The following is a 13,278-nucleotide window of genomic DNA, read 5'->3' as shown; positions in this document are numbered from 1 at the left end:
GGATTGAAATCAATTTTTAAGGATATAAATTATTGAAATATATACCTGTTGAGTATAATTTGCTTTGTTATTTAATTTTACTCTAATTATTTTAGTCATATTTTTTAAGAAATAATATTATTTATACTTTTCAGAAGTTAAAATACAATAAAAGAGCATATTTAGAATGAGTATTTAATTAGCCTGCACCAAATTATAACTTCATATTTATTGTAATATTCAAGTTAAAAATGAATTATTCAATTTTTATGTATTTAAATCTTATTTTACTGTATATTATAGAAGTTTCATTTTATTAAGAAAATGAGTTAGATAGATGAAAAAATATGAAAAGCTCATTTGCGTGAAAAAATTGTGAGAAAAGTTATCTGTTAGTGTCTCATTTACTAAGTATTTACTCCAAAATAAGTTATTAATTAATAATATAAATATCTTTATACTAACAATGCATGAAATATTAAGTTTTTTAGAACAACTTTATATGTAATATAAGACATTTTTATATTAAGTGTAACAGTCATATTAAACAATTTAATACTATTAATCAATTAAAATTTCATTTAATATAAATTTTAAGTCTAAATAAATTTTTAATCCTATAAATTATTTTTTATTTTGTTTCTTAATTTTGTTCGTTTATTTATTAATTCCTTTAAAATTAAGGATTATTATTTTTATCCTAATTTTATGTGACACTAACAAACTAACGAAAAGCTTACATCATCCGCGTTATAATTTCCGCCTAATACCTGTTAAGTATATATTCTTTTAACTTTTAATCATCTTTTAGTTATGTTTATAAATTTCTTTTACTTCAACAAAATATTTTCAATTTTCAGTTTTAAAAAACATTGAATTATATTTATTTTACTATTGCTACACTTTTCAACTATGCAAATTACAGTCTGCTTTTTTAGCAGTGAGACATATCAAGGGAAAGAAAGAAACAGAGTTGCAGGTAAATGAGCTCAGTCACTCACCTAACCCTTCTTCCTTCTTTTTCTTCTTTCTTCTGCCACCATTCTAAACCTAAAACCCAACAAACCCAATTCTTCAACCTTTTCTCATTTAATTGATAAAAAGATGAAAACTTTAGAGAATAAGAAAAACATAGTTCAAAAGGGTCATGTGATTTTGAATGTCTTGGAACTGTGTGTGATCACTTTCTAATGGTACAAAAAATGCATGATATTCTCATTGTCATGTCCTACACATTTACCTAGTCAAAGTTGAAAGTTGAAAAAGCCTTACAGTACCATATGAATCAAACACAACCCACTTCTTCTCCACCTTGTCTTTGACTTGCCCTACCAACCCACTTCACATTAATGCAAAACCACTCTTCTTCTTCTTCTCTGATGCATTCCATCACCATGGAAGAACAACAACATCAACAACAACCAAAGCTCATCAAAGATCATGGCTTTAAGGAGAACCCTTCTCAAACCATCATGAGACTGGCTTCACTTGCCATCGGCTTCAACGTGAGGTTGAAATCATCTGATATGCCTGCCCACATGCAGGAACATGCTCTTCGTCACACCAGATCACTCCTTTCTCTTTCAACTCCTTCTCCAAAGCTCTCTAACACCCTCATAGCTAGAGCTCTCAAAAAGGTACACTGCAACCTTTTGGAAAACACTTACCGTGCACCCTTTTTAGGTGATTTCAACATACTCAGATATTAACGACGTCTTTGATTCTTTGTTTTGAAACGTGGTTTTCAGAAACTAATGGTTGTAATTAACTTCCATATATACTTCTTATTCTGAACATGTTTTCAGACATTTTCTACATTGCATGGAATTCCATTCTTGGTTTGAACCTTATTTCTCTCTTATATGTAACCTTCTTCGGTATAAATTTCTATAGGGTGTGTGAATAAACATTCATAATTGAATCTTTGTCTTACTGAATTAAGTTGTTTGCTCTTAATATTTTGCTTCAATTTCAGGAGTTTGATACAAAGTATGGACTAGCCTGGCATTGTGTGATAGGGAAGAGTTTCGGGTCCTTTGTGAGTCACACTGGTGGAGGGTTCATCTACTTCTCAATTGACACACTTTCTGTTCTTCTTTTCAAAACTGAGGTTCATTTGGTCAGACAACCTCCTCCTTAATTTTGTGTACTTTTGGTTAAAATTCCTTAAAAGTATTTCTTGTATCAATGACAACTCAGGTTGAGTCTTTAAGAGGTTAATGAATGAATAACTCTGACTAACGGCTGCATAACATGTTACCATGTTCTTCTAAAGGTTGACAAGTTCTTGTGAAACACCAGACACAGTGAAACTTCTGTGCATGCATGTGAAGAAGTTGTGTTAATGGACTGCTTAAGGAAGCTGAGATTGGTCATATTTGATGTGGTTTCCTTAATTGTTTATTCCTGTTTCTTTTTTAGAAGCCTGCAAATGAACAGTGTTTTTGGCATGCTGTCTAGTAGTCGTAGTAGCAGAACAATTTATCCTTGTTAATTAAAAGTTGGTGAACTTTTCCCACTATTGATTTCATTTATTTCACTTGTCCCCATTTCTACTTTCCCACTATTTTCACCCCCTATGAATTCAGAAGACTGTTTTGGTTCCGGGGTTCATGATTTCTGACTTATGTTTACCTTTTATTCTGCTTGTTTCCTGACAGAAGAATTCTTGTAATATACTGCTTGAATTCAGATTGCTATATACTTTTATTTCTTTTAAAAGAAATTAAATTGTATCTGTTCATGATAATAAGAGAAATAGTAAGAAGATTGTGCCGTTAATTAACAATTTTTTTAAAATAATCCACATGATTCAGACTTGCAATAAAAACGATTTTCATATTAAAACCAGATCCTCTGTATTTCCTATTAGCACAACTTTTTTGACTTGACTTGTCGTTTGCTCTTTGCAGCAAGCATTCACACTTTACTTTTGCATCATGACAAAACTATAAAAAAACTTCTTTCCTTAAGAAACTGGCATTAAATATGGGTAGACAGATGATGCGTCTTGCTTAATACTTTCTAACTTTATTATTAAAGTTATTCAACTAAAAGAAAATAAATCATAAAAATTTGTTGGCCACACTTTATATTTTTAAGAAGCCCCATTTCATACTGACTGAAAAAGAAAAAATTATGCAGTTTTATAACATAAAGACCACCTTTTTTTAATTGTTTAAAATTATGTGCAAGTAATTTTAAACTTTTAAAAGTATTTGGCATTTAACGACATATCATGCAGTAAAATATTGATTTTGATCGTACTGCGAAAGAGGCTCCAACAAGACAAATTAATTATGTAGATCATTATGAAATAGAATAGAATACAGCACGAAACTATAAAAACAAGCTAAATTATTGCATTCATTTTGAACAAAACCATATGGCATACTCTGCTCAAGTATTTCTTTCATTGTCAGATTGGTTACATAGCTTCTTTAACAAAAACTGGACAGACAACATAGGAATAAATCTAATAACATAAGATTAATACTGTTATTAATCCCTCCCAAAATTTTAAAGTTTATCCCCAGTTCCTAAAACAAGTTTCACACCTATATTTAAAAAAAAAAAAAAAACTAAATTTAATCTCTAACACTAACGCTCCTCTCACAATTTAGGATAAATTTTTTGCTATTTCAAAAAATACAGACATTGAAACCAATGATCTAATGGGGGAAAATATTCAAAATTAAAAAATGATAATTGGCCGGGTGGAAGGAATAGAGCTCGCATCTTGGGTCCGTGACAACATTGGACTCAAATTTGCTTTAACTCTGATGATGCCTTTGTTCCTTCATTTTCAAACACTGATCATGTTACAATCCCCAACCATTTTGTAAGAAACCTCACAGCAACTTGGCCTCTGGCCTAAGAACCGTTGTCTCCTAGTTGAGATTTTCTCTTTCTTCTCTTTTTTTTATCCTTCTCTTTTCTAGATTCATTCTCCTCATTCCCTTTTATCTGAATACTATCATTTTCCTTTAGCTTCTTACTGGAATTCTTTGAACCAGATTTTCTCTTCTTTGTTGAACGTGAGCTAGGCTCTGCACTAGCGTCGCCTCCTCGTGGTAGTGGTTCTTCTTCATAATCTAACTGCCAATTGCATAACATATCCTGTTCTCCATACTGTTGTTGTAATGGCTCGCCAGCACCAGGAAGCAACTTATCAAAAGTCACATCCCCGTTCAAGCCACCTTTACGCCCCAGCAAAACAGGATCTGGTCTAATTATAGTCCCCAGAATGCTCCTGTTCGGTCCTAAGCCCATGATTATCTTGGGATTTGTCAAATTTTTAAATGCCATTGAAAAAGCTGACCTAATCTGAGGAAAAAGAATAAAAATTTAATTTTAGTCACTTACAGATAAACACCAAAAGTAACGAATAGATAACACATATTATTATTACTAGATTTAATTGTAACTTTTATCCATAATTATAGCCCATTAGCTATTAGCATCTCCCCATAACCTTTAACTTCAATTGTCCCCCAATTTAGTGTTTAAACACGTTCAAGTATTTGTTTAGCTTTTTTTAAGAAAATAGTTGCTTGAGTTTAGAGGTTGTCAAAGGAAAGACATAAAAGGACTTTATTGGCTTAAATGGAAAATTTGGCAGACTTGTTTGGAGTAAAAATTATTACGGGACCAAAATTACAAAACACCATATGAAAAGAACAATCAAGCATCATCACCAAAACAAAAGGGGTGAATAATATGGTCTACCCTTCTAATCAAACCTTCAATGCAAACCAAACTTTAAGCAGTAAGTCAAATTTTCTACATAGCAGAGACAAGTATGCTTAAGTGCCTGAACATAGTTCCAGTAGATGACAAATTATTGACCATTGTATTTCAATTTAAACCAAGAATAAACATGTATACACCATGCACTTGCGTTGTTTCTCAACACTTTTAAGATGGAAGAACATCTTTCTAAAACTATTATCATAAATATAATTTACAATGAAAGAGTAAACAGACCTGGAAATAATTAAAGGAGTTCTTCCCAATGTCATTTTCTGGTGCCTGATTCAGCCAAAAAACACTATCAATCAACTAAAGGAATGATAATAGTTTGTCTAATATATACATAAAAAAGTAGTGTCAATATAATATATAAATGCATATGTAAAAATAATATGAAAGCGATTTAAAAAAGAAAACCAAAAAGACAGACTTCGATTTTCTAAGACAATATATTCAACTCCTGCATAGATATTTTATAGTTCACTACCTAATTATGATTAGGTCCTTTAGCATTTTAGATCGCAAATATCTCCAATTTCCACTTTTTATATACTCCATAAAATATTCAGCAGTTGTTCCAAAAAAGCAGGCAAGTAAGGACTCTGGAAATGGAAATAGTAACTCAAAATATTCTTTGTTTGAAATATTAGAAAGACCATATAAATAGAGACAAAATACTGTAAAAGAATGCAACGTAGAGAGCCTTATATGACTAAAGGAAGATTATCAAATATGCTCCCGTGTAGATAGAGAACCAAGAGATGGGAAGCTAGAGAATAAAACTCCACTAAATAACTGGCCAAAGCAACAAACAAACCCATTTCATTCCCACCCTTTAGTGAAAACTATCTTAGGTTCAGAAATTCAACTATAGTGTATTTAGATAACACAAGAATCGATTTTAATCCATAAAATCATGGTCATGGAAATGGAAATAGTAACTCAATATTCTATTTTGAAATATTAGAAAGACCATATAAATAGAGACAAAATACTATAAAAGAATGCAACCTAGAGAGCATTATATGACTAAAGGAAGATTATCAAATATACTCCCATGTAGATAGAGAACCAGAGATGGAAAGCTAGAGAATAAAACTCCACTAAATAACTGGCCAAAGCAACAAACAAACCCATTTCATCCCCACCCTTTAGTGAAAAAGATCCTAGGTCCAGAAATTCAACTATTGTGTATTTAGATAACACAAGAATCAATTTTAATCCACAAAATTATGGTCACACCATGAAAACAAAGAAGCAACTATTTGTTCCTGCATGAAAAATTGGTCGATCATCTCTCACTATAAAGCCAGTCTAAACACACTACTTATCTCATAACTGATAAATACAAACATAAGCAGTAAGGTCATGAAAAATCTATCATGTACAGTCTACATTCTTGCTTCATTTAATTGACTATAGAGACCCACACATTCATTGTACAAAATCAAAAGGGAGTTCAAATAAAACCTGAGGATCCTCAATGGAAATAAGACTTGGCCGTGATTTGTTTAAAAACCTGAGATGACAATGGGAAAAGTTCAATGACCTATAGGATAAATTATACAGCATAATTAAAAATAACGTTACTTCACAAATATACCCAAATTCTTTATTACCCTTTACTACTTTTCAAAAAAAAAGTGCCTGTCCCATTACAGGACACACCAACATCTGATGTGTTCAATTTGCGTCCATAGAAATCAAAAAACTGCACCTGATTTCAAAATGAAAAGAAAAATAACACTATCAGAATGGCAAATTGATATATTTCTTAATTCATCCTATAAAGGAAACATTTATAAAAAACAAAGGCACACAGCACACAATTATTGTGCATGTTTCTCTTCTTTAAACTGCTAAATTGCACAGAACACTCGCCAATAATGAATAAGAACCCATATAACAGCCCTGGAACCAGAAAAACAGATGCAAAACGATACTTCCGAATCAGAAGATACGCACCAAAAGGACTCCCAGGTTGTGCTCTGCAGAAGCTTGGCTCAGGCGAAGATTCTGAAGCAAACAAGTGTCACAAACTTAGACCATGATATTGGCAAAAAAGTTCCGGGTGTTTGCAAATATTAGAAAGAAAAGAGTGAATTTATTTCTTTATTATTTCTCATGATGCAGAGGTGGACTATATTCTGAGTAGGGAAAACCTCATCATGCTGCAAGCCAGTGCATAACTGTGAATTTTTAAAGCATATTCAAGAACCACTAACCCGCAACATTGCCATCAGCATGGCAAGAAGGGCATACGAGCCAATCCCACCAGAATATACCTGCAAACTTAGCAAGAATCTCAATAAGGCATACTGGAATCAGAACATTACAAGAAATATACATATTATAGAAAACTGTTACCTCGTTTAGCTCTCTTTGCTGCAGAAATACTTTCAAAATCAAACACAGGGGCCTTAGAGGTGGCCACTTAAGTACAGCTTCCTACAAAATGAACATTACAACCATGAACAAGAATACACATAATGTTCCACCCAATACAGCACACTTAGTTGTATATGTTATGTTTTGCATTCTTCTTTCTTGCATTAAAAAAGGTGCAACTAACAAAAAATAAATAAAAAACTTCATAGTGCAGCTGGCATTCTGTGATGTTTCTTTTGGTGACCTTTCACAAGCTCCTCCCTAGAATTTTACTTACCAAGGTAGTATGGATATTATATCAGTGAAATATGATATATTGAGAACAAGGGATCCCATTCCAAAATTTGAAACCAAAATAATACAATATTGAATCCAAAGACTTCCAAGCAGGAATGCTCTAGAAAAGCAAAGCAATTTCCTTTAGCAGAAGCATTGCAAATCAAGTAAGACTGACAAACTATTAATTTCATCCCAAACCACCATTCGATATTATTAACCTTTAGGCATAGAACTCACCAATTTCCATGAAATCCCTCCATAGACAGGAGAACGACCTTATAGTATAATACTATCATACCCGAATTCTTTCTGGGATTTCTATCAGACAGATAATTAACAACGACATTAATAACAAGGTCCAATATATAGCTTTAACCAATATCCATGTAAGAATCAAATACAATCATTTACTTTCTTGTTAAGTTGATTCGCAAAAGCCTAATTATATAAATTTATGTTCACATTTCCATTTATGTTCAATTTTTTAGATGGCACTGCCATGGAAGAATGGTGTAGTAAATTTTCACCATCTGCCATGAACAATTTGCGAACAGAAGCCCATATGTGGCACATTTGGCTACAACGACATGTTTATATGGCATGATTTTGGCATTCTACCATTAACAACACTGCTTATGTTCAACATTTGTAATGATTCCGTTTATGTAAAGGTCAAATAATATATTATGCAATTGGCATCAGGTATAAATTTAAAAACAAAACAGCATCACAAATCAAAATAAATAAAAAAATACATAGTGAATCAAGTGGTGGGAAATAATAAAACAAACCTGAATATACTCAGCCGCTTTGGGTCCATTGTCAATGTCAAAACTGAAATAAAGCATAATTCCTAGGTGGATAAATGAAATTCAAAAAAACATGATACTGAAATAGTTTTAGTTCTTTTACACACAATATCACAATATTAAACAACATGACAACTCTAGCTATGTGAGAACCATGGATCAATCTATAGTATAAACAAATTGACTATACTCAATATAATGTCGTCGTGACTACTTACAGTAGGTAGCAAGTGCTAATGATGTGGTTGGGTGCTAAACGTATAGATATTTAACAACTTATTAAGAAAAATGAATGCATGAAGGAAAAACTACAAGGGTCTTATCATGGAAATGCATGTACCACAGTAAATTAAACAGAATCTTCAAATATGAGAGTGATAGATAAATCTGCAGTAGTTTTGATCAGCTATTTGATTCAACTATAGAAAATCCATAATAAAGATTTAAAATATGCAAACATATTCAAGTCAAACAATTCATCCAATATCGTATAATAAAGTGGGACAAGCAAACTTAAGTACACATCATGCAGACACACGAATATCATAAAATCATATCTTGACAAAAAAGTCAAGAAGAAAAATGATGAGAAACCAAGTAGCTTAAAGTCGAACCTTATATCAAATGCAAGACCACTCTTCTTCTCAACAAATTTAATAATTGGTACCCGCGCCTTTCCAATGACCTGGCAGAAGATTCAAAAGCAAAATACTAAACACTCAAAAATTTTTACAACGTTGATTAATTTTTCCTGTCAAGAAAAGTACAGATATTTAAGCATCACAGGCAGACCTGAATCTTTTTAGCCATGTTCCTTTGGGATAAGGCTTTAGAAATTGCATTCAGTCCAATCTGTGGATTTGGCAAGCCTGATTTCAGAATCACAACCTGCATTCAAAGAATTTGGCCATAATGCATCAACTATTCAGATGCACCGATTCAGGAGAAAAATTTATTATCAGTACATCAACCTTACTTACGTCAATATCACTGGTGGGAAGATACAGCCCTGTCCTGAAAGACCCAAACACTTCCACCTGAGAATAACAGAAAAAGAAGACAAAAGAAACCTCGTTGAAACATAAAACTCAACAACAAAATGGTTCAATGCAATAAATAAAATGTTTCTACCTGGCAATGAGGCCATATATGTTTTATAACTCCAAACACGGATTCTATTGCCATGTCCCGTGCAGCTTTCTCTTCAACAGTTGGTGACAAAAACTCACAAAAATCCACTATCTCTGCACAACAAGCACCGCAAAATAAAAAACAAATTCCAAAACCATATATAACAGTAAGAGTGGTGTCTGATTTCTTGCTGGAAATGATGGAAATTGATTTTGACAATAGTCTAAGTCGATTTTATAAATATATAGACATTGAAAAATTGATTTTACTAGACCGATCAAATTTAGCTTTCCCATTGGACTGCTTCATAGCAAACTTGCTCTCAAAATAAAGGAAAAAGACATAAACCACTTCACTTGAAAATCAATTCTGGAAACCAATTCTACAAAATCAGTTCTGCAGAGCACATCCAAACACCTTAAAACTCCACTCTATCTTTCCCTAACCGGTTCTACAAAGGACCAGATAAATATAGTTCCCTATGTGTCGTTTGAGCTGTTCTTCAATTAAAATTAAAGAATTACGTCTGAGTGAAAACGCAGAAATGAATGTTTTACCTTTATGCAGTTGAAGCATAGGACTTTTAAATTTGCCATTCCCGCCGAACCAGACGCTCTCGAGCTTCGCCTCGGGCACAGGAGTGGGCGTCTTCGGTTCGGGCACTGCAGCGAGCGGCTGTGGGAGGGAGACGCCGCCGTAGGCCTCCGAAGCAACGTCGAGGGAGAAGAAATCAACGGTGGTCGTCGAGGGAGAGGCGCGTTGGGGAGTGTCGACTGAAATCTCGTTGCGAAATACGGAATAGGATTCGCCGTTGTCGGGAAATGGGGAATCGGCGGCTGATAGAGCGAGGGGACTGAGAGTGTCGTACACGAAGGTTTTGGGAATATTCAGTGATTGCTCCTCCATTGAAAACCAAGAAGGTGGAACAGTGAAGAACAGGAAGATGAAAAGGGATAATATGAATTGAAATTAGGGTTCTGATTAGGGTTTATGTCTGACGCACACAGAGACAGAGATTTTACTTCTAATGGAAGAAAAAATTATAGTAAAAGATTAATTTTTATATATTTAAAATTTTTGTCTGATTCCTTTATTTTATTTTATTTTTTACGAAAAAACTGTTTGAATAATTTATATTGTAACACCTCAATTTATAAATAGAGATTAAAAAAGTGATAATCTATAGATATGAAAAAAACATTAATAGGCTCTTTATTAATTAATTAATATTAAATAATAGTCTTTTTTCCAACCATAGTAAAATTACAATTTTAACTTTTCTTAATAATTAATATAGGTCCTTCTTACAGGTATTTTTGCTTTTTTTTTTTAGATTTTATAATTTTAAATAAAACAAAATTAATAAAATATTTTAATCTTTTAAAATATTTGACAGTTGAAAATTTTCAAAACTAAATTAAATATGAATACAAAGTTTCATTTGCTAGAATATAAAGTTTGTTTCACTCGTAAAAATATCTATTATGAATTACTAGTATATTATTAAGTTTACTATTTTATATGCACTTATGTTTATATATTATAACAATAATAATAAAGTTATATATATATATATATATATATATATATATATATACTTATATTTGTTTCGATCACAATTTAATATTTAATTTAAAACTTAATATTTTATAAATTTATCATAATAGATTTTCAATTAATTTAACATAATATGTATAAATCAATTAACATTCATGTAAATACATATATATATATATATATATATATATATATATATATATATATATATATATATAATCTAATCTAATAAAAGTACAAATTAAAGTTAACAATAATAACTAGGAATTTTGAAATTGAACAAAAATCAATTACGTCTATAGAATAAAATTGAATTTTGAAAAAAAAATATTCAATATATATATATATATATATATATATATATATATATATATATATATATATATATATATATATATCATGATAAAATATTTACAAATTTAATGATGTAATTTGATCGCTTATTACCTGGTTTAATGTATGCTAAAATCTTTATAAATTAATTTAGTTGTAGTTTTTATATTTAATAAAAATAAAAATAAATGTTAAAAAACCTAAAACAAAGTAGTTTTATATTTATCCAATTTCTTTTATAAAAAATTACACATGTATTTATTTGATTAGAAATGTTGGAAATCAAATCCTTAAAAAATTAATAATCCAAAATATTAAAATCGATCATATTTAAATTTATTTAGATTTAAATTTTTTGTTCGCCATATAATAGTCTGGCTTGCCATGAGATATGATATTTTGGAATAAATATAAATAAAATTGAACTAACAACAATTATATAAATATTATTATATTATCTACTGATCCAAAGAGATATATGTGTTAAGAAGAAATTAATGTGTCTAAATTGAATTATAATTATATGGTTTAAATACAATTTTATTCTTTATTTTTGTTTATTTTATTTAATTTAATTTTTTTCATATGTTTGATAAGGTTTTAAATTTTGTTAATTTTGTTTAATTTGAATTTTTTTAATAATGATTTAAATTATTAACAGAAGGTGATTAGTGTTATGTATAATGTGTCATTTCATATTTTTTTAGTTTTTGTAATTTAATTTTTAATTTTTTAAATTATTTTGGTAATTAAAAAAAAGTTATTTATGTCTCAAATCAATTTTGTGCCACCTAACAGTATCAATGTTACATGTCAAGTCATTATCAGTTGACGTGTCAATCAATACAAGTGTCACATGTCTTATATTTAACTTAATCCAAATTTTCATTAATTTTATTTAATTTAATTTTGATTTTTGTTAATTTTATTTAATTCAGTCACAATTAATTAGAAGGAAATTTTTCGTTATCTTTAAAATTGGAAGAAAAATATTTCATTTTTTTAATTAGATGGAAAAATCTTCATTATTTTTAAAACTAAAGGAAAGTTTTTTGTTATTTTTAAAATTAGATGAAACATTCTTCATAATTTTTTAAATTAGAAGGAAAATTCTTCATTATTTTAAAAATTAGAAGGAAAAATCTTTACTATTTTTAAATTAGATGAAAATTTATAATTTATTTTTAAAATTTTAAGGAAAATTCTTCATTATTTCTAAAATTAGATGAAAGAAAATCTTCATTGATCACACAAAAAAAAGTCATAGAAGAGTACTAAAATCTATTTGAAGTAGAAAAGATTTACAAAAAAGAAAAGCTTCTACCTTGTTTGTATTCTTGAATTAAATCATTAATCTAACAGAAAACCTTCGTTCATGACAGAAAGAAAAAGAAGCCAACCTTTGTATTCTTCAAACAGTACTTCCAAAGAGGAAATTATAGAAATTATATATGGTAGAAAAAGAAATAAAAAGCTTGTATCTTTTTTGTGTTCTTTAAACCTTTATTCATATGAAAAGATTCTACTTTTGTATGGAAGACAAAAAAATTATACCTTTGTTGTCTTCTTCAAGCAATTCATGCATCTGAAAGAAAATCTTCATTATTATCATCCTCTAGACGTAGCAAAAAAGACACACATAAGTACTTAAATTTGATAGAATCAGAAAACATGACAAAAAAATTGTACCTTTGTTGTCTCAAACAAATGAAAGATCTAGCAAAAAATCTTCATGACAAAAAAAACATACAAAAGAAGAACTTACATATGGTAGAAGAAGAACATACAAAAGTACTTACATACATTAGGGAGAAGAAGAAGGAAAGATTGTAGAGAAGAAAAAAAAACTTTTACCTTCAACAAAGAAAAGATTGAGTCGATGATTGAATGATAAAGGAAGTGAGACGGAGTGTAAGAGGAAGAAAGAGATATTGATTTTGAAATTGTGCTTGAATGATGAGAAATAGGTGGTTTTGTATATTAATCATTGATTTATTTTGTTGATCTCCAAAATTATAAAGCATTGACACATCAACGTTTTAACTGATTG

At 30.1% G+C, this 13,278-nt stretch overlaps 2 protein-coding genes across 2 annotated transcripts; one reads left to right on the top strand and one right to left on the bottom strand.

The window, feature by feature from the left end:
* Nucleotides 1–1,102: 1,102 nt before the first annotated feature.
* On the top strand, nt 1,103–2,511 carry LOC114185388 (dynein light chain 1, cytoplasmic-like). Its single transcript, XM_028073085.1, has 2 exons — nt 1,103–1,616; nt 1,955–2,511. The coding sequence occupies exons 1-2, from the start codon at nt 1,329–1,331 to the stop codon at nt 2,117–2,119; spliced, it is 453 nt and encodes a 150-aa protein (XP_027928886.1). The 5' UTR covers nt 1,103–1,328; the 3' UTR covers nt 2,120–2,511.
* An 854-nt stretch (nt 2,512–3,365) lies between these two features.
* On the bottom strand, nt 3,366–10,347 carry LOC114185387 (terminal nucleotidyltransferase 4A). Its single transcript, XM_028073083.1, has 13 exons — nt 9,896–10,347; nt 9,339–9,451; nt 9,188–9,244; nt 9,000–9,095; nt 8,822–8,892; nt 8,190–8,232; nt 7,099–7,179; nt 6,957–7,016; nt 6,697–6,747; nt 6,351–6,448; nt 6,202–6,250; nt 4,966–5,010; nt 3,366–4,305 (listed from the first exon to the last, which is right to left on the bottom strand). Exons 1-13 carry the CDS (start codon nt 10,242–10,244, stop codon nt 3,853–3,855), a joined length of 1,566 nt encoding a protein of 521 aa, XP_027928884.1. The 5' UTR covers nt 10,245–10,347; the 3' UTR covers nt 3,366–3,852.
* Nucleotides 10,348–13,278: the final 2,931 nt, after the last annotated feature.

The sequence above is a fragment of the Vigna unguiculata genome, chromosome 5 (assembly GCF_004118075.2).
Source record: "Vigna unguiculata cultivar IT97K-499-35 chromosome 5, ASM411807v1, whole genome shotgun sequence".
Classification (NCBI taxonomy): domain Eukaryota; kingdom Viridiplantae; phylum Streptophyta; class Magnoliopsida; order Fabales; family Fabaceae; genus Vigna; species Vigna unguiculata.
Note: the sequence above shows the minus strand (reverse complement) of the source record. Positions and strands in the feature narration are given on the sequence as shown.

Excerpts from the sequence above, each read along its gene's own strand:
- LOC114185388 (XM_028073085.1), top strand. The coding sequence starts at position 1,329 with ATGCAAAACCACTCTTCTTCTTCTTCTCTGATGCATTCCATCACCATG. Across the intron at positions 1,617-1,954 it reads TAGCTAGAGCTCTCAAAAAG|GAGTTTGATACAAAGTATGG; the intron begins GTACACTGCAAC and ends CTTCAATTTCAG.
- LOC114185387 (XM_028073083.1), bottom strand. The coding sequence starts at position 10,244 with ATGGAGGAGCAATCACTGAATATTCCCAAAACCTTCGTGTACGACACT. Across the intron at positions 9,452-9,895 it reads TATGCTTCAACTGCATAAAG|AGATAGTGGATTTTTGTGAG; the intron begins GTAAAACATTCA and ends CTTGTTGTGCAG. Across the intron at positions 7,017-7,098 it reads AGCAAAGAGAGCTAAACGAG|GTATATTCTGGTGGGATTGG; the intron begins GTAACAGTTTTC and ends CTAAGTTTGCAG.